General features: G+C 32.8%; 1 protein-coding gene across 6 annotated transcripts in view; it reads left to right on the forward strand.

The window, feature by feature from the left end:
* The window catches only part of LOC106871195 (histone-arginine methyltransferase CARM1), an 84,651-nt gene extending 64,849 nt beyond the window's left edge, over positions 1-19,802 (forward strand). The window contains exons 13-15 of one of the 6 annotated variants that reach the window (XR_016244950.1): positions 4,714-4,848; positions 10,028-10,146; positions 19,001-19,802. Coding sequence is in view for 4 of the 6 variants with exons in the window: in XM_089365845.1 (XP_089221971.1) it covers positions 10,028-10,146; positions 19,001-19,123 (242 nt within the window). In the remaining 2 variants the exon portion in view is untranslated. Of the gene's footprint in view, positions 1-2,365; positions 4,130-4,713; positions 4,849-10,027; positions 10,147-19,000 lie in introns of those variants that run through there. The other 5 variants (XR_016244951.1, XM_089365846.1, XM_089365845.1 and 2 more) reach the window with 5 other exon arrangements.
* The last annotated feature ends 3,519 nt before the right edge of the window (positions 19,803-23,321 follow it).

Genomic DNA, 23,321 nt, shown 5'->3' on the forward strand with positions numbered 1-23,321 from the left:
TAGACCAATTTGAACTAGAATGCTATTTGATTAGTTTTCTAGATCGATGCTGATATTCAATATTTTGTTGGGTTTATGTTATTGATGGAATGCCAGGAAGTTTGTTGATAGCATGTTGTCTTTTTTTAATCTTGACTATAAAATGTACTTCTATTTTTTTTTTGCTTTTTGAGGTGAATGCAGATTTAAAAAAAAAAAAATCTTATTAATAAAGTCTAAAAGTTTTTTTTTTTTATTGAAGAGAATTTGCATAATTCCCATTAGTGATTAAATAAACATTTTCAAAAGAGAAATCTCCTATGCACATATATATTTCACATTACCAATTATCGAGGATATAAACAACTTCCACAGGAATAGTTTTGTAGAAAGTTGTTTCACTAGATATAGTAGAAGACAAGTATAGAAACCATTACATTAAACTTTATTCCTTAGATTTTGTTTTCTGTCATGAAGATAGCAGAATTATCATTCCATGTCAATGCATTGATAAACTATGGAATTGAAAGTACAAGTTTTTGAAGTGGTGATTTGTACTTACAACAAAGTCTTAGTGTAATGAAACCCAAGTTCTAAAGTAAAATGTTTTGAGATTATCCTCATTTTTAGCCTTTATTTCTATGTAATAATATTATTAAATAATCTTGTTTTTTTTTTTGTAAACTCAAGATTATAACAGATTTATATAATGAAAATTATGATTTAAGAATAAAAAAAAAAACGTTGATTTTCTCTGTTCAAAACATGTGGCACCTCACTATTGATGGATTATGGAATGTTTGTGGGACTCTCTGGAAAAGCTTTAGCCGTTTCTCAGCCATATTTTTCACAATAATAGTCTGTAAACCTCAGTTTACAATGTAATTGGGAATTTAAAAGAGTTTAATAAAATAAAATAAATGTAAAGTTTTCAATTATTGGTGTATGCAGGCTAGTGTTTGGAATTCAACTTGAAAATTTCCTTCATAAGACTATGATGAAAGTTATATCGAAATTTTGTGTTATTTATGCAATAATAAAATTTCAGTTGTGTGTTTTTTTTATTTATTTATTTATTTAAATGTGAACTACTTCAATAATGGTCTATTTCAGTTTAGTTAGTGTTATAGAACTCGGGTCTTGGGTAGTTTGCACTTGTTGGTTATAAGTAAGATTATTGCATGTATGTGCTGCATGTCTGCAATGTTATTAGGTTTATAAATAGTAGTTATCTATTTATATTTTGAAAAAAAAGTCTTTTCAGTCTAAATTTGCAAGACATATAAATTCTGCCTGCCCGGTTAAAAATCTTTGAAAAAAAAAAGAAAGAAAAAGAAGCAATGTTTTGTATTTGTTTGTATTTACAAAATGTTTGTGATGATAGGTAACACTGGATTATATATAAGTGAAGGAAAGATTTTCTGCAATATGATTGAAGGCCTTCTATACTTTACTGGTTAATTATTGATATATGGTTTGCTTTTATTTTCCACTTGACATTGCTGATATATTTTCATATGAAAGAATGATGACTTGTCAGAAATTTGAGGTCTGTACTTAGATAGATCAGTATTTTCTTGTGAACCTGTAACTTAATATGGGTAGGCTTGGTTTGTCATTCCTTGATAAAAATAATTACTGGCTATAGTAAGCTCCATGAAATATTTACTAGCAAGGTTGATAAAATATTTCCTAGCTATATGCTAAATCATTTGAATTGACTGAACTAGATGCAGCCTTTTCATCCAGATTTTTGGCCTAGTGCTAATGCAAGAAATCAGTATGTGTGTGTATGCATTTGGTGGTGGTGGTGGTGGTGGGGTCAAGCATTTGTCATCCCCACTTCTCCTTAAGTAATGTTCAGATTAAGATGCTAGTATATTGACTAAATTTGTTTCCTTTTTGTAGATTATTATGCTACTATGGTATTTTGCCCCCTCTGACTATTCCTACCTGCGGGGGAAAAAAATGTTTTAGAACTAGAAAATATCCTGACTTTAAAAGTGTTTGTAAAACTTTGTTTTTGCAACAAAATTCTAAGAAAACAGACATATTTAATATATCTGTCTTTTGAAACCTTAGAGAAAATATTTTTAAAATTTCAATCATCCTCTAGCTAAATTTGTAACAATGTTGTAAGAAATAAATTTCTAATTATTATTCATGAAAAAAAAAAAAAAAAATTCATAAACTGCTGATGTTCATAAGCCTATTTCCTTCTGTGTTTTTTTTTTTAAAGATAAAAACCAAATTCCTCCCTCTTTTCAGAAAGAATGTTAGTCAATTACAGGTAATTTCCCAAGCGTGTTAGCTGTAATTGATTTTTTTTTTCTGTAGTCAAGTAAACTGAGACTTGTAGAATTGTATTTTTTTCTTCTTTTTCCAGGGAGTCAATGAATGCCTGCAGTCTGTACATATCCGCAACATATTCAGTTGTGCAATATCTTACCCATTCAGATAATACAGAAAGGAAGATATTGTTCATATGCCTTCACACACATGCACGCACACATGCAAGAAGCAAATTTGGGGGTTTGAACCTAAAACGGGCAGTCAGGAAATTCCAAATTTAATGTCACTAATTAGTTCTGTCTTTGCCTGCTAAGCTAGCATTCAATAATTTTGTCTTCAAAATTTCTTGTACATCAAAGTGACTATATACATTACCCTCCAAATGTGGTTTTAATCTTTTGAAAGTGTATTTATATCTTGAATTACAAATACACACACACACATATCCTGTGTTACAGAAGAGTAAAAAAAAATCTAGTCATAACATGAAATTCTCTAATGTGAAATGCATTATTTATCCATTGATTTCCATGTTCATAGAAACCAATTGAAAAATAGTTTTAGCATTACAAATCTCTGTTATGCCATGATTTACAGTGGTGCAATACTTCTGCATCAGGGATGTGTGTGTGTGCACAAGCAAATCCAGCCAGCTATCTTATATATAATGCAAACATGTGTACATTTAAACATATGCTACTTGTTTTTATGTTCAACTTGCATACAAAAACACTCAAATATTAATTGAAGGACCTCTCAATCCATTTAAATAGAGTATCACATTTATTTTCACAAGGGAAAAAGTTGACAGTGACTTTGAAATTTTTGCCACTTGTTGACTTTGTTATAGTCTGAGAAAGCCAACAACTGATGAAAAGTCATTATCAATCTTTTTCCTCATACATATATAAAATTGATTGAAATTTATGGCATGCCAAAGGAAACTGTTTTATTAAAAACCCACTTGAGATTGCTTGAATAACAAAGTGTTCATATTTAAATAAAATAAATTTTAAAAATTTTCAATGAAAATTTAATCACGACATGGATAATATGAGGTTTTAATTGCTCAAAACCAGCATACTATACCAATATATATATATATCATTTGCAGGTATTTTATTAACACTTCTCTTCTTAAAAGTCTTATCTAGATATATATTGAAGTAATTGAAATATATAGAAAACCCCATAGTTAGGTATATAATCATGCAAGGGTTAATAGTTGTTAATGTTATTTTCCTTCACAAATTTTTGCTAAGTTTCATTAGTACTGAGAAATATTGTGCTGATCATTATCATAAAACTGCAACACTAATTTTGATACAGTAGATACTGTTACATAGTTATAGTATCACTATATTTATAAACGATGGAGAATATATTGCTATATAGCAACAATGTACATTCACAAGATACTTTAATATACCCACACCTTTCTTCAGGTTTAAAGCCAACCGCCAAATATGTGGGTCACTCAACTTGTTAGAAATACAAACCAAGATTACACACTCTCTAATCCTCTTGATTGAAAGATGGACACATTAGAGGATGTAGTTCTATCTATCTATATATATATAATGCTCAAGAGGTATGCAGGATGGTTGTAGCTGGCTAGAATGCTTTCGTTAGTAGGCTTATTCAGTAAGGGTTGGACTTAAACTAAGCAACAATAACAACCTTAGGTTTAGTTTAAATAAAAGATATTTTTCAAAAATATCTGTTAACAAGTGGGCACAAATTTCTACTTGTAATTTTGAAATAATTTCTTAGCTGAAACTTGTCTTTTGGAAGTAAAATTTGATAGATTATGGTCTTGAATTTGGTCATTAATAAACTTGGAAAAATTCACAATTTATTTGATTTTTCCCTCCTTTTCATTAATTTTATGAATTCTTTTCAGATTATTAATAATTTTCAAATGAGAACATTCATCTCTTTTTGTAATCTGCTGGTGAAAAAAAAAAGGAAGTTAATTATAAAAATATTGATATATCAATCAATAGGATGTGTTTTTTTGTGGGTATAGGAAAACATTACTTTCTGAGAGGATCATTAGTAAGATAACTGATTGATTATGTGTGTGTATATATAATAGAGGTGTAAAAGAATGACCGTTTCTTGTTTGTTTCATTTTTACTGAAAAGAAAAAAAATCGAAAAATACCTTAGTTATAAAATTTATTGAATTGGAAAGTATTGCTTTTACGTTTCAGAAAATTTTGAAGTAAAAAAAAAAAAAAAAAAAAAAAATGAAACAAGCAAACAAAAAAAAAAAGTGGTCACTTGTTCATGGAAAGCTATTTTCATTATGATTTATTCTGATTGCAACGTTCAGTGTGTGTGATTTAAAAAAAAAAAAAAAATTTTTTTTTTTTAAATGTCTTTTTTTTTTTAAAAGAAAATAGAAAAAAGTAAATTTTATATTTCCTATCTTGCCAAGATGCCAGTTCCGATGATGTGGAACCACGGTACCCAATGCAACGTGGTGCTGAGGGCGTGGCTGGACAGTGGTGGTGTCAGTGAATCTCAACTATCTACATTAAGGGGGGGTAGGTCCTCATCAAATTTTTGCGAGGTGATTTTTTTTTTTTTCCTTTTGCTGGCTTTTTCCAATGTTTTCTTTCTTTAATTATTTCTTAATTTAAAAATATAACGATATAAATTTATATTTTTTAAGTTGTAAATATTCTCCTTTTCCTCATTTTTTTTTCTAAATATATTTTGTTAAAATATTTTATTATTACAAAGAATTCTTCAAACTACTATCCTCATCTTTGGTTTTATTTCCCTTCTTCTTAATGTTTTCCTGTCTAAAGAATTTTTAAGCAAATAATTGCTTTAATTTTCTTAGAGATATACCTAGGTACAATGAAATATTAAATGAGTTTGTAGATTTTTTTTTTTTTTTTTTGTGGCTGGCTATATTTGTTAGTGCCAAATATTTCACTGTAAAATGGATTTGGCTGTCCGAACAATTTTGTCAGCATTGTGATGAAGCTTTTCCTGTATCTATTTATTTGTCTGAGTAGGATGTCACCATTTACTTCAGGAAAATAATTAGCAAAGTTATTGGCTAAAACATGTAAAAGAAACAAAATGAAACAAGATGAGAATAGTAGTCAATGAAACATTTGAATTAAAAACAAGGTTGGTTTTTCATTCTTATCTGAAACAAACATTAGAAATAGCCTAGTTATTTAAGTTATCAACATGTTTTAAACATATCAGGCATTTTCAAGCAATTTTGAATCTTGTTTTCAAGAAAGAAAAAAGAGAAAAAAAATAAAACCCCAAAACCACAACTGATTTTATTTTTTTAGTCTTTCCAATCTCTTAGTTACCTTTTTACTAATACTCCTCCATTTTGCTAATGTCTTTTGCATTTGGTCTGAACTTAAAAGGATATTGCTTTCAAATCTTTTGTGCCAAGATTCGGCGTATTTTTTTCTTTGAAATTTCTCGAAGGTTACTCTTTTTATACCTACCCTCCTTAATTTGTGTTTGAGATATGATTAATGTTGTGTACTAACAGGAATGAAAACACAACACACCACACATACACATGCACATAAATGCATAGAACTATATTTGCATATTTAAATTTTTATGTGTTCCTGCATTTTAATTCACCAGTTACTGCCATAGCAGTTTTTATTTAAGTATATCTGACTATGACAAAGCATTGTAAAATGAGACAATCTAGTTTTGGTTCTCAGTTGAAACTAGTCCACTTCATTTACAGTAATCATGTCTTTAATGTGATCAACATTGCACAACTTCATTCCTCTCTCTGAAATGGGGTTCTTGTAATCATCTTTTATTGCCAGTGTCAGTAGGATATAATCCACGTTATCCATAGAATTAGTTGAAAGGGTAAATTAATACATTTTCTGCAACAATTTCGACATGTTTAACTAGTGTAATTAATAGTGTTGTTATTAGTTTTCTTCAACTTTTCTGCATGATTTGTTTGCATATCAAATTACTTTGGTATAATTACCAATTTCCTGGTGGGTTGTGTTTTTGGTAGGTGCAATATTTCATAACTACATGGTTTTGGTTTGTATGTGACACATGCCACACAATGGTTCTTACTGCCGAGAATGGCTGATTTAATTTTTATTTCATTTATAATAAATCTATTTACTGTGGAGAAACCTTAGCATTGTTTTTATGTACTTTACAATTGCTTCTATTTAATAATTTTAAAATCTATGTAGTGTGTTGATATCTAATTACAGTTCATGAATCAGCAAATGTTTGAAAGCTTGACTACATGACTAAGAGAAAAAAAAACAAATAAAAAAAAAACCCTGGAACAGTGGTTGAATTTCTGCAGTCTTATATTTGATAGATATACAAGTGTGATTGACACATTACTACTCTTATGAATTCATTAGTAAATGCTTTCATTATTCTCCACATTGAGCTGTCCTCAATAACAATAACAGAATGGGCCATGATAATACATATTTATCACACCATCAGCCCTAGAGTTGTTGTCTTCCTGAACTTGTGTAGCTCGTGGTATATTTAAGGTTTTGGAAATCTTTGTGCGAGCTTATACAGCTTATATTTACAGGTGCTAACCAAGAAAGAGTTCTTAAATTTGGCAACATTTTTTTTTTATAAATACCATTCTGGATCAAAGATTATTTACAACTCCTACATTTTGGGGCTTTAAAACTTAGATAGACCAGGTATTTGTATGAACACACATGATGATTAAAATAAACTATCCTCTTTAGTAGTTTACATATTCTTCCTATTTCACTCTGTATCTGCCATTTAAATGTCCCCCCCCCTCCAGTTTTTGTTTATCTTCTGAATAAAATCTATCCTAAATCAAAGTGTGGTTATCCTGAACTTGCCCAATCTTATTGCATTGGACAAAACTGAATTTCATTGATAATGCATTTAAAAATAAAACAAAACAAAACAAGGTTTCACATTAATTTTCCTCAAACTGTAAACAATAAAGATGGATTGATCAACATTAATATCCAGTGTTGTGTTTTGTAATCCACCATACTTTTTGTTTTAATAATCATTCCCCCATATTCACATTTGAATGGACATTAAAAAAGAAAGAAAAAAAAAAATTTTTTTCTTAGTATCATCACAAATCCTATTTTGGTTACACACCCTTTCTAATTACTAATTTTTTTTTTTATTAATTGTTGATGAGAATGATTGCATTTTGATTGGATGAATGGTGTAATAAGATAAAGTGATATCAAGATTTCTTGAATATGATTTTACAACTACAGATCTCTCTCTCAGACACACACAGAGACATGATTCTGTCTTCTCAAGAATGTCAGTTTTGGTTGAAACTAACTTAAGCTGAAATATTTTATCAAGTTTGTGTCAGCTTTGGTTGGTCAAACTATACTTGAAAGGAAGAGAGAGAATAAAGTAAGCAGTGATTGTACTTAAAAATGTATTAAAGTGATACTTATTGTAAGTTTTTTTTTTGGTCTCCTTTTTAAGATATCAATTAGCCAACCAGTATACATTATTGTATGATTGCTTAAAGGTTCTACTAACATTACTTTGACAAATACAGGGAGTTATTGTCTTTGCTGTTGAGGTAATAGCAAGGCAGGAACATGTCCAGAGTTATCTCCTGTACTTGCTGTATTTTGTTTTTCTTTTTTTCTCATCACATAATTATTCCCTCTTAATTTTTTTAATATTAAAGCATTAAACATGTTAACACTCCTCCCAGTGAACAATCTGTTACAAAATCGTTATATATTGAACTGTCCTAGGTGAACTCTCCTGGTACTGTTGATAGCGTCTGCTCCTGCTTACGCAGTGGTACACCATTTGACTGCTAGGTGACTTTGCTTAAACATTGAATGGCACACTTAATCTGGCATCCAGTGTAATACTATTTACCTGTTCCTTGGTGCTCTAAGTCTCTGGCTTCTAGGTTCTTTTTTTTCTCTCCACCAATATGAGAGAAAAAGGGTTGTCATAGTTACTACCCTTCTTCCTCTGATTAAGCTACTAAAATGATAAGATAAAGGATTCACTGCAGATTATTTAACATGTTAAATATTAGTTAATATTTGGAATTGTAAGTGAAATATTCAGAAGGACTTTTGTTGACCCTCATTGCATTATTGTTCAAGGTTTGTACCTGACTGATTTATATCTAAATCTATGATATATTTAGATACAAATCAGTTACAAACCATGAACAATATGATATATATGAAGGTGCATGGCTCAGTGCTTAGACCGTCGGGCTCACAATCATGAGGGTGTGAGTTCAATTCCCAGACTGGGCTGTGTATTGTGTTCTTGAGCAAGACACTTTATTTCACGTTGCTCCAGTTGACTCTGCTGTAGAAATGAGTTGTGATGTCACTGGTGCCAGGCTGTATCTGCCTTTCCCTTGGATAACATCGATGGCTGGTGTGCATGAGTGACTGCTGGTCTTCTCTAAACAATCTTTCCTGGACTTGTTCCTCAGAGGGTAACTTTCTAGGTGCAGTCCCATGGCCCTTCATAACTGAAGGGGGTCTTAACTCTTTTTTTTTTATGATATATACATTACTGTTTATATAGGCTTGTTAAAAGTTAGCGCAATTTGATGTATGTTTATATATGAAGTGATGTGTTGTAAAGAAGTAGATGACTAGTTGGTTATTAGCACTAATTATTGTTGGTTATTAATAGCTGATTTCTGATGGGCTTCTGGAAATTTCTGTCTAAACCTTGTCTGCTTTATAAAGTTTGCATGTAATGACTTGAACCCTTGCCCTGTTAGGTTTAGATGCACCTGTCACCACCTCAGCCCTTTGTCCAACGGTGAGTATGGTTAAATTCTTCCATCTTGATTCAAAGATGGTGGCAGCTGGTTTTCTTAACATGGTCTTCATTGACTGGTCATTTCTTTTCTATTTACTTTATTTTTTGAATTTTATTCATTTGCATAATTTCTATTTTAATTGTTCTTGAATTGGTTTTGTTAAATGCTGTATTTTTTTCTTGTCTCTTCTATTGGATATGAGTACCTGAAGTTTCTCTCTCATTCTTGTTTTGAGCACCATCCTTTATTTGATTTTAAACCATTTGAATATAATGGGAGAGAAAATAAACTCAACCATTTTAAACATTCTCCCAAATCCAATTTTGACTCATGCTTATATTTGTTTATACCTAATATACATATATATATATACATACATATATATATATATATATATCTTCTGAAATTTTTTCCTCTGTGTAGATCTGGTCTAGTTTACCATGTTGCCACTTTTTTTTTTTTTTTTTTTTTTGCCATCTGCACAATTAGGATGTAAGATTTTTTTTTTTTATTGCTTCATCATTTATACAAAATGCATCAAAAGTTAAGTGAGAGATTCTAATGGTAAAATTATTTTCCTTGATCACTCTCACTGTTCTTAGACTATTTGTGGCTCATTTGCTATATTTCCTTATCTATGATATAAGTTTTAAGCCAACCAGCGCTCTTAAACTTCAGCCAATAGTTTACCTTTTTTAGCAGCCATGCAGGTGGCTATCTTTGCACTCCTCTTTCTTTTTCACATGTTACTTTAACCATATTCTGTATCAGGGTCTGGTTTGATTCCTTTGTTTCTCTGTAATTAGTGGGGTTAATAGTGATCTGAATATATTTGTTGTGTCTTTCTGTCTTTTGGAAATCTGGGTTACCTTGCAAATTGTTATCCCTAGCAATCATGTCTGATTGGTTTGTATGCCATATATCCTTTCAGCCACAATTGCACCCATCAACCCGGGCAGCATTCCCAGTGTTGTTAACCCTGTCTCAAATGCCAATGCCAACCGCACCTCAATTGGAGGAGGAATCAGCCCAGCCAGCTTTAGTTCACAGGTGGGTCTGCTCCTACTGACCTCTCACCCACATACAGTTGCATACACACCACTCCACATACAATCATCATCAGTCTTTATTTTTTTTAATTCAGGGTTTAACCTTTTTGTTTTATGTACCTTTAAAAATATAACTATTGCTCTGAATGTTTTCTAGTCAGGAAATAATTCCATTTAACTGAGATTTGTTTCTTATATTAGATGACAGTGTTTGTGTGAGCAGATAGCATTTATGAAGGAAGGGTTAATTAATTATTCTTTACTTTGCAACCATAGGGTTCAATTGCACAAGGCAGAACCTTGGGCAAGTATAGTATTGCTTAGAGTTGACAAATGCATTTTGAACGAAGTAGGCATATATTGGCAAAACATTGCTGATAAGTCAATGCATCAAACAAGAATACTTTATAGTAATTCAATCATTCTGGACTGCACATATATTGTAAGTGTATGAGCTCGTGATTGACCTTTTGGAAACCTACAATCAATGATGCAGTTGTTCACAAATGCACAATTAGAAAAATTAGTAGCTCTTTTGCAATGCAATGTCTATTGCATCATCACCTCATTTCCTGAAAGCAGTAGTTTTATGGGACTTCTGTATATTCTCTATTACATATTCATACTTGTAGGGTCTCTCTTTAGCAATATTGTTATAGTGCTCTTAAAACTATAACAAGAACCTTTTCTTTGCTTTAATTACTGTTTGCATCAACAGTGATAGATTTACATCATCATGCTACTCTATGAGTGACTTACATTCACAGAAAATTAGAAAGCTTGATAATTCCTTTCCTATCTTTCAGTTTTGTTTATTTCTAATGTCTTGGTGATAATTGTTTAAAAGCAATACAAATATTGGATTAGAATAATTTGAATGGTCTCCTTTAATGCAATTATTTCTCTTTTGATTATTATTATTATTATTATTATTATTTTTGGTTGCTGCAAAGTGAGATATTTTTGACATGACACTGTGTCAAACTTACATTTAAAATTTTATGCTATTTATAAGTATGTATAACAACAATTGTGGATACTTGTAATTTTTTAAAGTTAAATTCTTGTTTCCATAACTAATGTATTATGTTAATGAGATTTATTTCCAAATGCTCTTGTAAGGATGAATGACTTCACATCATTTCCTAACCTCTTGTTTTTGTATGTTTAACCATGTTAGCTTGTTAGAGATGGTTGAGACAGTAAGATGTTGGTCTATACACATTATTGTATTTGAATTTCATCTTTCTACATTTTGAGTTGAAAGCGCCACCGACAGGGGTTAGGATTAATTTTTTACTCTTACTTTTCATCTTTTAGGAGTCAACAAAATAGTCACTAGTAAAGCACTGAAGCGACTCTGACCATATTCCTCCCTTTACAAAATTCGTGGCCCTGAGCCTTAGCATAAGTTAATTATTTAATTACATTGTCTTGGGTAGCAGCAAAGGATTTATGAGATATTATGGAAAGCAATAGATATTTTAAAATTTTGCTTTCATTTTATATTTGCCCAAACTGTTGTTTGTATTAAACCTAGTTTGTTTCAACAGTATTTAGAATATTAAATAGCTTCTCATTAAATTTGACTGCTGAAGAAATCCACAGAAATTTGCATGTGTAGATGCACAAATGCATGCCAAAATGTACATTTGCATGTATTCACATGGAAAACCATAAATGCACTTATGGGTACCAGTAAAACTGTAGTTTCCTCCCACCATTAGAAACACTAACATAGAGCAGCCATATTTCACACACGTCCTTCATACTCTTTCATATTCATGCTTAAGATCTGTTTTTTTTTTTCCTTTCCTAATATTTATAAAATTTGTTTTTCTTTTTCTAATTTGGTATCTAAATATAAATCGATTTTTCTGCTGTTTATCTTGTAGGTAAAAGACCCTTGCTGTTTAGAGTTTACATGTACACACAAACACATACATACACACACATGCTTACTCACTATAGTGTATGCTGTAGGTTAAGGAGAGATATGCAGGTTAAGAAAACTAGACAGGGTTGGAAAATTTCCATAATTACTTAATGGTGGACGTCTTATTCCTAACAGCACAGTTGTTCAGTTAGGAGTTCCCCATTTCCTGCATTCTGTTTCTTTGTAGCAGTAGAGTTGCTATATAACAACGCTCATGTTCTTACCATTTTCTTATGAATGGCCTAAGTAAAGCCAAGCATAGTAAGAGAACTAGTAGCTGAGAGTGCAAAACAGATGTATGTGCATTTGGTAGAACATAGGCAGTGGCAGATGCATGTTAATGGTTTAAAAAAGATAAAAACCACAAAAACCTTACTTGAAATGTGATGGACAGCTTTTAATTTTATCATTGTGCCAGCATCAGTGATGTGGAGACGAACACCAATGTTCTTTGCAATAGGCTTGAAAATTGTTAAGGGAGTTATTTCTCTTAGAATGAAACCAATGGTAGCCTGTTTAACCCACGAGTAAAGAATATTTATCCACCAATGTGGTGTTGAGCACTCATTATCACTAGTTGATATTAATGTGTGTGTGTGTGTGTGTATATAGCTAGATAGGATAAAATTATAATCATCACTATTTTAATGTCCACTTCTCCATGTATGTATGGATTCAACAGTTTTTGAAGAGGATTTTCCACTCCTAGATACCCTTCCTGTTTGCTACTTCTCACCTATTTCCAAGCAAGGTCATATTTCCCTTATAGCCAGACAATTTTTGGAGATCATTGGAAACGAATTACACTGTTTGTATGAAAATGACACTCATTTACAACTCTCACATGATGTCATGACAAGGAGACATAATCATATATACATTCAAACTCATCACATCAGGTACCCTTCTCTCATCACTGGCCCTATCCTTGACTATGACTTCACTTAGTTTGACATGGTTTTCTCAAGCACAGTTAATTGCCAGAATTTTCGGCTGTGCTTGAGAGTACACATCAAGCTAAGCGGAATCGTAGTTGTGGCCAGTGTTGGTGAGATATGTATCTTTTATCTTTTACTTGTTTCAGTCTTTAGACTGCAGACATGCTGGGGCACTCCCTTAACCCTTTAGTGTTCAGATTACTCTGTTAAATGTAATATTTACTTTTTCACTCAAATTGTTTTGAATTAATCATGCATTATCTTATAGCTTTGAGGTTTCACTGATGTGATTGTTTATTTTTAGAATGTCAATGTAGGTTAGGTGTGAGAGACTAGATATCACCAGTTTGAATACAAAACATGTAGAATATATTGGGCCTGATATGGCCGGTTTAAACACTAAAGGGTTAAAGAAGTTTTAGTCAAATGTATTGACTCCAGTACTTATTTTTTAAAAGCTTGGTGTTTATTCTTTTGGTCTTTTGCCAAACTGTTAAGTTATGAAGATTATGGGGATGTAAGCACACCAGCACCAGTTGTCAAGCAGTAGAAGGGTGAGGGCAAACACAACACATAGACATAATACATACATACATACATACGGTGGGTTTCTTTCAATTTCTGTCTATCAAATCCACTCACGAGGCTTTGGTCAGCCGAAGTTGCAACGCAATGAGACTAAACCTGGAGCCATGTGGTTGGGATACAAGCTTTTTACTACACAGCCACACCTTATTATAGTAAAATTGAACTTGTCATGGGTGTGGAAAATCCAGCATTTCAGACAGTCCTTCAAGGAAAAATTGACAGGAAAGAAATTAATGAAATGGAGTTTTACATTCTCTAAGCCAGCAGATCTGGCTACAACTGATATGGAATGCAGGACCGTGGGACCTTTATACTTGAACTTGGTACCGTGTCACTAACATATTTAAAATAACATTTTTTCCTTCTACTCTGTCAATGAATTTTGTCCACTTTTCTATGCTTGCATGGATCAGACAGAATTCACTGATTTAGGATATCCTATGGGTGGATGCCCTGCCTGTTGCCAAGTCTCACCTGTTTCCTAGCAAGGTAATGCTTCCTATAGTTGGATTTGGTTTGATGGAAAATAAGAAACAAAAGGTACTGCTTATATGAGATTGACCCTTGTTTACAATTATTATGTGATATTGAGACAAGGTAATAAAATAATACAGATGTATATATATATATATATATATATATATATATATATTCAGTGGTCTTCCTGTCAACAAATTGTGTATGAAGTCCATTCACTAAGCCTGGCATTGGCTCATGACTGTAGTAGAAGATACTTGCTCAAGGAGTTATTCAAAGTGCTATGCACTAGAACTGAACTCAAAACCATGTGGGAAGCAAGTTTCTAAGCTGCACAACCATGCCTGCATGTATACACACACACACACACACACACACACACGTACACACACGTATATACACACATATGTACATACAAAATCTATATATATGTGTGTGTATGTAGATATATATGCGCATGCATATACACATGTATGCATAAGCTACTGAAGCAAAATTATCATCCTCATTTAACATCTGTTGTCCATGCTGGCATGGGTTGAATAGTTTGACCAGAGCTGGGGAGCTGCACCAGACACCAGTCTGATTTGGCATGGTTTTTGTGGCCGGATGCCCTTCCTAACATCAACCACTTTATAATGTGCTGGGTGCTTTTAAGTGGTGCAGCACAGGCGCTTTTATGTGGCACCGGATGCCATACGGGTGCTTTTACATGGCACTGCATGTAATAAAAATGAATATGTAAAGACATATATTACTGTTGCTGTAAATTAGAAGTTATGACCCCTGTGCATAGTTGCCTCTATTTAATTAGGTACACATTACATAAATCAGTGAGGAAGCTGCTATCTGGTCACTTAACCTACTATCAACAGCAAATATTAGTGTACTCTCTCAAAAATGTATAATTTTCATTAAAAAATGAAAAGGAAAGGACACAGACAAAATAGTTTTTGATATGCCACCTCAAAGACAGGATGGTCAGAGATGGACTGTCTTTAAAAAGTGTTGTTCACCAGCATAGATAAACTGTTGTATCTTCTGGTAAATGTACATTACCTGAAAATGGTTAATTCTCATTTTTGACTGCATCCACCTTTCTTGCCCAATGTCTTCTCACTCACCCACCATTACTATTCATTGGAGCTGTTAACAATTTTCAAAGTGTTTGGTATTTGAGAAATGTGGTGTCTTTTGATAGGATGCCTGACAACATCAGGATGTAAGTCTTAGATGAATTTTAGAACAGGTCTACTTCTTAGTTTTACTATATTTTAAAGTCTTTTCAGATCCCACAGTGACTACATCAGTTTCACTATTGTGCAAGCATAATTATTAATTCGAATTTTCCCCAATCAGATCCCTCTATAAATGGAGAGGTGGAAGAGGAAGCATATTGACTTTATAGATTTTAATATAACACTAAGGCGGTGAGCTGGCAGAACCATTAGCATGCCAGGTAAAGTGCTTCATGGAATTTTATCCGTTTTTATGTTCTGAGTTCAAATGCTTCTGAGGTTGATCTTGTCTTTCATCCTTTTGAAGTCAATAAAATGAGTACCAGTTGAGTACTGGGGTCAATGTACTTGACTTATCCACTCCCTGGAAGTTGCTGGCCTTGTACAAAAATTTGAAATCAATATAGTTAATGCCTTTTATAGCTATTCCACTGATAGCATTTCAGCTCAGCACTGCACTTCGACGTTGATCATTTGGTGCTTAATCTTAGCAATTGTTGACTAAGCCAGGCTTGTCCATAGTTATATATTGATCTGTGGTATTATGGGTTATATTACACCAATCATTTGTTAACCAGTATATCAACAGCCTATTGATTTAAATAAATTCTGCCAAAGGCAAAACTGATAGTTGAGTAAGATGACTCACATTTTTTTGTATCACTAGTTTTACAGCTTGAGTTTCTGCAGTCTTGTACTTGCCTGGACAGAAAGAATGTGTGTATGTGCCTGACTTATATTATAAGTTAACATCAACTTGAGATTTTGATTAGTTTTCGGAAGAAAAATTAAGCTTATGCAAGAATACAACGGTGTAGATATACAAGGTGCAAGCCTGGGTGTGTAGTTGAGAAGCTTGCTTCTCAAACATGTGGGCTTTAGTTTAGTCTCACTGCATAGCACCTTGAGCAAGTGTCTTCTATCATAGCCCTTGAGCCAACCAAAGCTTTGTGAGTGGATCTGGTAGACAAATTAAAACGAGCCCATTTTATATATATATATATATATATATATATATATATATATATATATATATATATATATATATATATACACTGTTGTGTCTGGGGAGAGTCATTTTCTGATTGTGTCTTGAAATTTTACCGGTGAGTGTGTTAAATTTCAAGGCACAATAAGAAAATGACTCTCCCCAGACGCAACAGAAATGCTTCAACACACGAAATCACATAAAAAATCTTGCAAACCAAATCCCAAAACGAAATATATATATATATATATATATATATATATATATATATATATATATGTATGTACTATGTGTGTGTATGTGCACCTGTCTTGACGTAAGTGGTGGTTGTAAACGAGCATGAAAAATGTCTGGCCACAGGAAATATTACCTTGCTTGGTAACAGGTGAGGGACGGTGACTTGAAAGGCATTTAGCTGCAGAAAATCTTCAACAAATTCAATCTGATCCAAACATGCATGGAAAAGTGGATGTTAAATGATGATGACAGGTTTCCAGAGAAGTGAGGAATAAATGGACAAAAAAAAAAAAGTGATTAACCACCTAATATTCCTTAATTTGCTTTCTCTTTTTGTTTACCCACATTTTCATTTAATGTAATATGGTCATTTTATGATGGACTCAGTGTCAGTTTTGACATCTGAGCATCTAATTGTTTGATCAGTTGAATGAACTAATTAATGATTTAGTATGTGAGGTGGCTAAGTATTTTACAGGTACATGTACTTTAATATACTTCAGAAGTAGAATCAGTGTAGCACAGTTTGATAATGCTGGATCTTTGAATGACAGGCTCATTTCATCTATCAGATTTCTATATAGTTTTCATTGCATTTCACTTACAGGGCTTGGGTCAGCTTGTTGTTGCTGCTCGTGAAATTAACGTGCAAGTGGCTGAGCATTCCACAGACACGTGTACCCTTAACGTAGTTCTCGGGGATATTCAGTGTGACACAGTGTGACAAGGCTGACCCTTTGAATTACTGGCACAACAGAAAGAGGAAGTAAGAGTGAGAGAAAGTTGTGGTGAAAGAGTACAGCAGGGTTCGCCACCATCCCCTGCCGGAGCCTCGTGGAGCTTTAGGTGTTTTCGCTCAATAAACACTCACAATGCCCGGTCTGGGAATCAAAACTGCGATCGTATGACTGCGAGTCTGCTGCCCTAACCACTGGGCCATTGCGCCTCCACTCTTGAGTCAGCTAAAGGATATGCTAAAGACATTTATCCAAGATATCATGTAGTGGAACCAAACCTGGGACCTTGTAGTTGTGAAAGGAACTTACTGTGAACCACATATCATCCATACAATATTCATATCGTACATATAAACAGATTTCAGCTTGTGTGGTGTATCTAATAGAACACAGTCTCTCATTGGTCGATTTCAATTTATTAATGTAAGCTAATAGAACTCTCACTAGTTGTTCAGTGCTTCCATTACTTGTATCGTACTTAGGTATAGTTAAGATCAGAGAAACTGCATAGCACTGTTGATGAAATACAACTGAAAACGTTCTGCAGCTGCCGGGTATCCTATTGGATACAGCATCTCATACATTTAGAACTATATAACCCTCTAACAAACTCCTTATGGATTGTGTATCAAGCTGAATTAAAAAAAAAAAAGATAAAAAAGCTCATGTTCTTAGATGGAATTTTTCCCTCTTCACCACAAAAAAAAAAAAAAAAAAAGAATCCACAGGTTTCATGGCTGTGTAAGAGAGAATTCATTAAATTTATTTTTCTAAGTTTTGCATTGAAATATATTTAAATGTATGTAAATATATTTCATATACCTGCATCCCTGAAAACACACACATGCGTGTGCACTCATTGGATGGCATGAGAGCCGATGTCTGAAGTACATTTTTGTGTCGGCTGTGGTGCAAATATTGACTGGGATTTCCCCCCTAATGTCTACAAACAGGGCAGAGGGACTGTTCTTCCTCTCCTTCTGTCTCTGTGTTTGTCATACGGACCTACATAAGACCAATAAACCGTATCAAAGTACACAAAAACAATAATCAGTTGTTCCTAATGTAATTGGTGCGATATTTTTTGAGGGGTGCAAAAAAAAAAAAAACCCCAGAAAAAACAAGCAAACATGAAATTAACCCTTTTGATATTGATCAGCCTGAGACTGACCCCAGTTCTGATACAGAACCCCTTGTTTTAAAGTGTTCATGTATAAATTTACTGCTTTCCCATCATTACAGTTCATTAAAAACACTAATGAATTTACTAAATCTCTCCAGTTAAAACTTATGGACATATTATGCCATTAGAAATCTGGTCACAAAAGGATTAGCCTTTTAGCATTTAAACCGGTATGATCTAACCTCTCACACCTACCCTGCAGTGTCATTCTAAAAATAAAAACAAAGCAATCACATCATCGAAATCTCGAGTCTATGAGATAATAATGCATGACTGATTCAAAACAATGTAAAAAAAATAAGCATTACATTTGATAGAGTAGTAATCTGAATGCTAAAGGGTTAAAGATTACACAGAATTTCTAATGAATTTTAAAGATATTTTAGTAATTTAGATTTTTCTCTTTTTTTTTATTTTTCAAAAAAAAAAAAAAAAAAACTATTAGTTAATGTTTGTCGTGTCTTGATTACAGTTTCTGATTAAAATATTTTTACGTTTCTCTCTCTTTCTTTCTTTCTTTCTTTCTTTCATAGAATGTCATCACTGGAGGTACAAGTCATTATCCTGTTAGTAACCAGTTCATGATAGGTGACTATGTAATGCCTGGTAATGTTGTCACCCCCGCTAATAACTACCGCAAGTCTGAAGCTGTCTAGTACTCTGCTCTAGTACTCTTTCTTGCCTGCTCTGCCCCCCCCCCCCACCAACCTCTTTCCATTTCCTCCCTTCCAAATCACACCTACTCCCTCTTTCTTTTACATGGATTCAGACACTATAAGGATTTTGTGACAGATCCATTTTATTCTGTCCCCCCCCCCTTTTTTTTTTTTTACACATCACCCTTCAATCAAACCATGAACTAAAGAAAAAGGCACAGTTTCTGCCTCCACCTCCTCCTTTTACTCTCTTTTTGACTGTAAATGTAAATTTCTGTGGACCTGGGCCTGCTGCAACGAATGGAAGTAGCAGTGGATATATCCAAGCTTATTTCAGGTACATCACAAATTCATGTGAACATACACCACCACTACCACACATCACTTAAAAGAATTTGAGAAAAGTCTCTTTCTCTCTTTCACATACACACATGCATATCCAAACATAATCTCTGTCTCTCTTTTTCTTTCCCCAAATACCACATTCATCCATAGACACATTGAAGACATTATTGTTTGGAAATGGGGGAAAACAAAAAAATGTTTTCCAGCCAGAATTTTAGAAGTTTTACTGAAAAGAAAAGAAAAAAAAAAAAAAACCAAGGTTTAAAAAATTAAAAAACAAAACAAAAAGAAGAAAAAAACACCCACCATTAAATAAAAATGACAAAAAAGAAAAGTCAAAGAAGAATATATAGCAGATTGAAGGATTTCTTATCAACAAGCAGCAAGTTATAGTCAAAGGGCTTTTTTTTCCCCCCAAGGAAACTGAAGACAACAAAGAAACAAATGTTGACATTTTAGATTCAGGTATAACCTCATACACACACATAGACACAGACACATGTGTATGTATATATAAATATATACATACATACATACATACATACATACTTATTTATATTGCACATATATTTGTTTCATACACAGAATGTTTTTAGGGGTTCTGAGCATTTTAGTTTATTATTATTATTACTAAGATGATAAGCTGGCAGAATTGTTTGTAAACCTGGCAAAATGCTTGGCAACATTTCGTCTGTCTTTACGATCTGAGTTCAAATTCCACCAATGTCGACTTTACTTTCATCCTTTTAGGTCAATAAAATAAGTACCAGTTGAGTCCTGCCCCAAAATTGCTGGCCTTGTGCCAAAGTTTGAAACCATTATCATTTTTACTGTTATGCTAGATTTGACACAACAAAAGAGCATTTTGTTTCTTATCCTAAAATCCATTTTATTTATTTTGTACCGCCACGGAAAAGTATATGCAGACTGCCACCCCCGTCCTTTATTTCTCCCTTCCTCTGTGTGTATGTGTGTCTATATATATATATATATATATATATATATAGAGTCAAATAATTATTACCTGGTGAGAAATTGCATAGTAATGTAAAACAACAACTTTGTATAAACATATATATATATATATATAGTTGAGTAATTCAGCTTAACTTCCTTCAGTCAGCTGACCTGCAAAACTACTTTTAGCAATGTATACAGTGAGATCTATACATGATATATATTTGAATATATACACATATATCTAAGTAGGCATTACTTAATAGTACACACACTCACATAACCTTTGTTCCTGTCTCTAGCTTTTGATGTAGCAGCCTTTTTTTTTTTCATCCTCTTTATATTCATATTTCACACATTAAAAATAATACTCCACATCCCACCAAATTAGCAAACATCAATTGATTGTCTGCTTTGAAAGGATTTACTGCATCAAATTCAAATGTGTGTTTGTGTATTTCTTTATTTGTCATGTTTCTTATAATGCTGGATATGGTGATCCTTACTTCATTGCAGTGTTACTTATGAAATCTTGTATCTTGGAAACTAAAACCCTCATCTCTCCTCAAAACCATTGGATTATTTGTGTATGTGTGTTGTTATTTTCTAATTTGCTACTGGCTTAGACTCACTGTGTGTAGTGTGTGTGTGTGTGTGTGTGTGTGTTTAGTTACGCACCAAGTATTCACTCTGTGTGTGCGTGCGTGTATAAAATACAAGATGGGCCAAAAGTCATGTACCAAGATAAGTCATATTTATATTGCACATTTCAAAACGATTTTTCTGAAATTGAATAAAATAAAATAATGATGAACAAAACAAATAACAAAATATAAATAAAATGTCAACTGTGTTAGTTGCATGACTTTTTGTCCATCCTGTATATATATATATATGAGAGAATGTACGAAAAAAACAACAGGCGAAGACAGGTGGTGTAAACAACAAATGGATGTATTAGTTTAACGCTCGGGAATAGAGAAAGTCTTTGACGTTTTGAGCTACGCTCTTCAACTGCAAGGAACACAGAAAGAAATAGTGTGTGTGCGTGTACATAGAGTAAATGTGTGTATGTTTATATATATAAATAAAACACATAGTTTCTATATGTATGTATAGATAGATAGATGTATATATAAATGTGTGTGTATGTATCAAATTTTTATTTTATTTTATTAAAATCAGTTTTGAGTTGATACAAGGAACTAAAGGATTGACATTTTTCTATACGTAGCGTTACTTTTTTGTTTTTAACCTGAAAAGAAAACTTTTAAAAGAAATGATAGAAAAAAAAATTGAAAAGGAACAAAATAATTGAAATTGGTCAAAATTTTGGATATTTAATATTTTTATAACTTCTCAAGATAATTCCTTTATTTTGGAAGTCGAATCCCACCAAGAATTACTTTTGCCTTTCCTCCTTTTGGGGCTGTTAAAATAAAATATCAATCAATTACTGAGGTTAATGTAATTGACTTGCTACCCACTCCTCTCAAAGTTGCTGGCTTTTTATCAAGATTAGAAAAGTATTATTATTATTGTTATTAAGGTGGTGATCTGGCAAAATGCTTTGTGGTATTTCATCCATCTTTACATTCTGAGTTAAAATTCTGCCAAGGTTGACTTTGCCATTCATCCTTTCGAGGTTGATGAAATAAGTACCATTTGAGTACTGGGGTTGATGTAATTGACTTACCCCATCCCACCAAATTTCAGGCCTTGTGCCTATAGTAGAAAGGATTATTATTGTTAATTATTGGATGATGATTCAGTTAGCTACATTCCTCTAAATTTTGTCTTAGCATGCTAATGAAGGAAATCCTTATTATTGTATTACAGTAATAGTAATAATAATTATTATTGTTACTACTTATTATTATGTATTTAGAATTAAAATGAAAAATAACCACAAATTCCTCTGTGATGGGGTTTGGTTTATGTTTGGTGCTGCCAGACAAACTGATGAGAATAACTGAAGGAAATAGCATTGTGTAACAACATAACAGACTGTGTTGCTCTTTTGTATTACTACACTGAGCCACAGCTAGCTTCAGTTAGTTGGTGGATATGCCAACGTGGCTGCCTGAAGAAGAGTAAACATGTTGTATTCTGTCATCAGTGTTGTTCTATGTATGCTCTATAGCCAAAACCCTTGATTCTTTCTTTCTCAGTCTGCCCAACTGGGATGCAGTGTGAGCCCTGAGAAATTTACGAGTTGTTTTGGTTGGTTGGTGTGCTGAGCTTTAAGATCTTTTCATTTGATATATGTAACTTGGTTGAGAGCCTGTTCTGAAGTCAACGGGAATGGTTACTCTTTGCATGAAATAAATGAAGATTGACTGGTTGGTTGATTGTTGGGTAGATTTAGATGTTATGTTTCCCCAGATAAATATATTTTAAAAAAAAATAAAGACAGCGAGTGGGATTAATTTAGATTTTATTGATTCTTATGCTTTATAAAGAAATTCTTCTTGAGACAAAAAAGAAGTATCTTTGGGCACTGAGCATTGTCTGCCTGCTGTGTGTCACTAGTGACTTATGTTGGCTGTGCAGTATTTGACCATCCAGTTGCTGTGTCAAGTCAGTGTATAAATATTAGACTCAGTCAAAATTTCTTAACATTCATCTCTAGCTACATATATACATGAGTACATACATGCATACACATTCTTTTCTTAATGTGGAATGTGTGCCATGTAGACTGAGGAAGCAACTGTATATTTCTTTCTGATTTAATGTTTTTTTGGGGGTTTTTTTTCTAATCACAAATACAAAACTAAAGACCTGAGTTCAAATTCTGGTGTGGGCAAAACTGACTAGTATCTTTAATTCAGAAAGGAAGAAGCAGCAATAAACGAACAGTAGCATCTCTCATCCATTTAGTGTCATAAATTAG

This window comes from Octopus bimaculoides, chromosome 18 (assembly GCF_046866305.1).
Source record: "Octopus bimaculoides isolate indiv1 chromosome 18, ASM4686630v1, whole genome shotgun sequence".
Classification (NCBI taxonomy): Eukaryota; Metazoa; Mollusca; class Cephalopoda; order Octopoda; family Octopodidae; genus Octopus; species Octopus bimaculoides.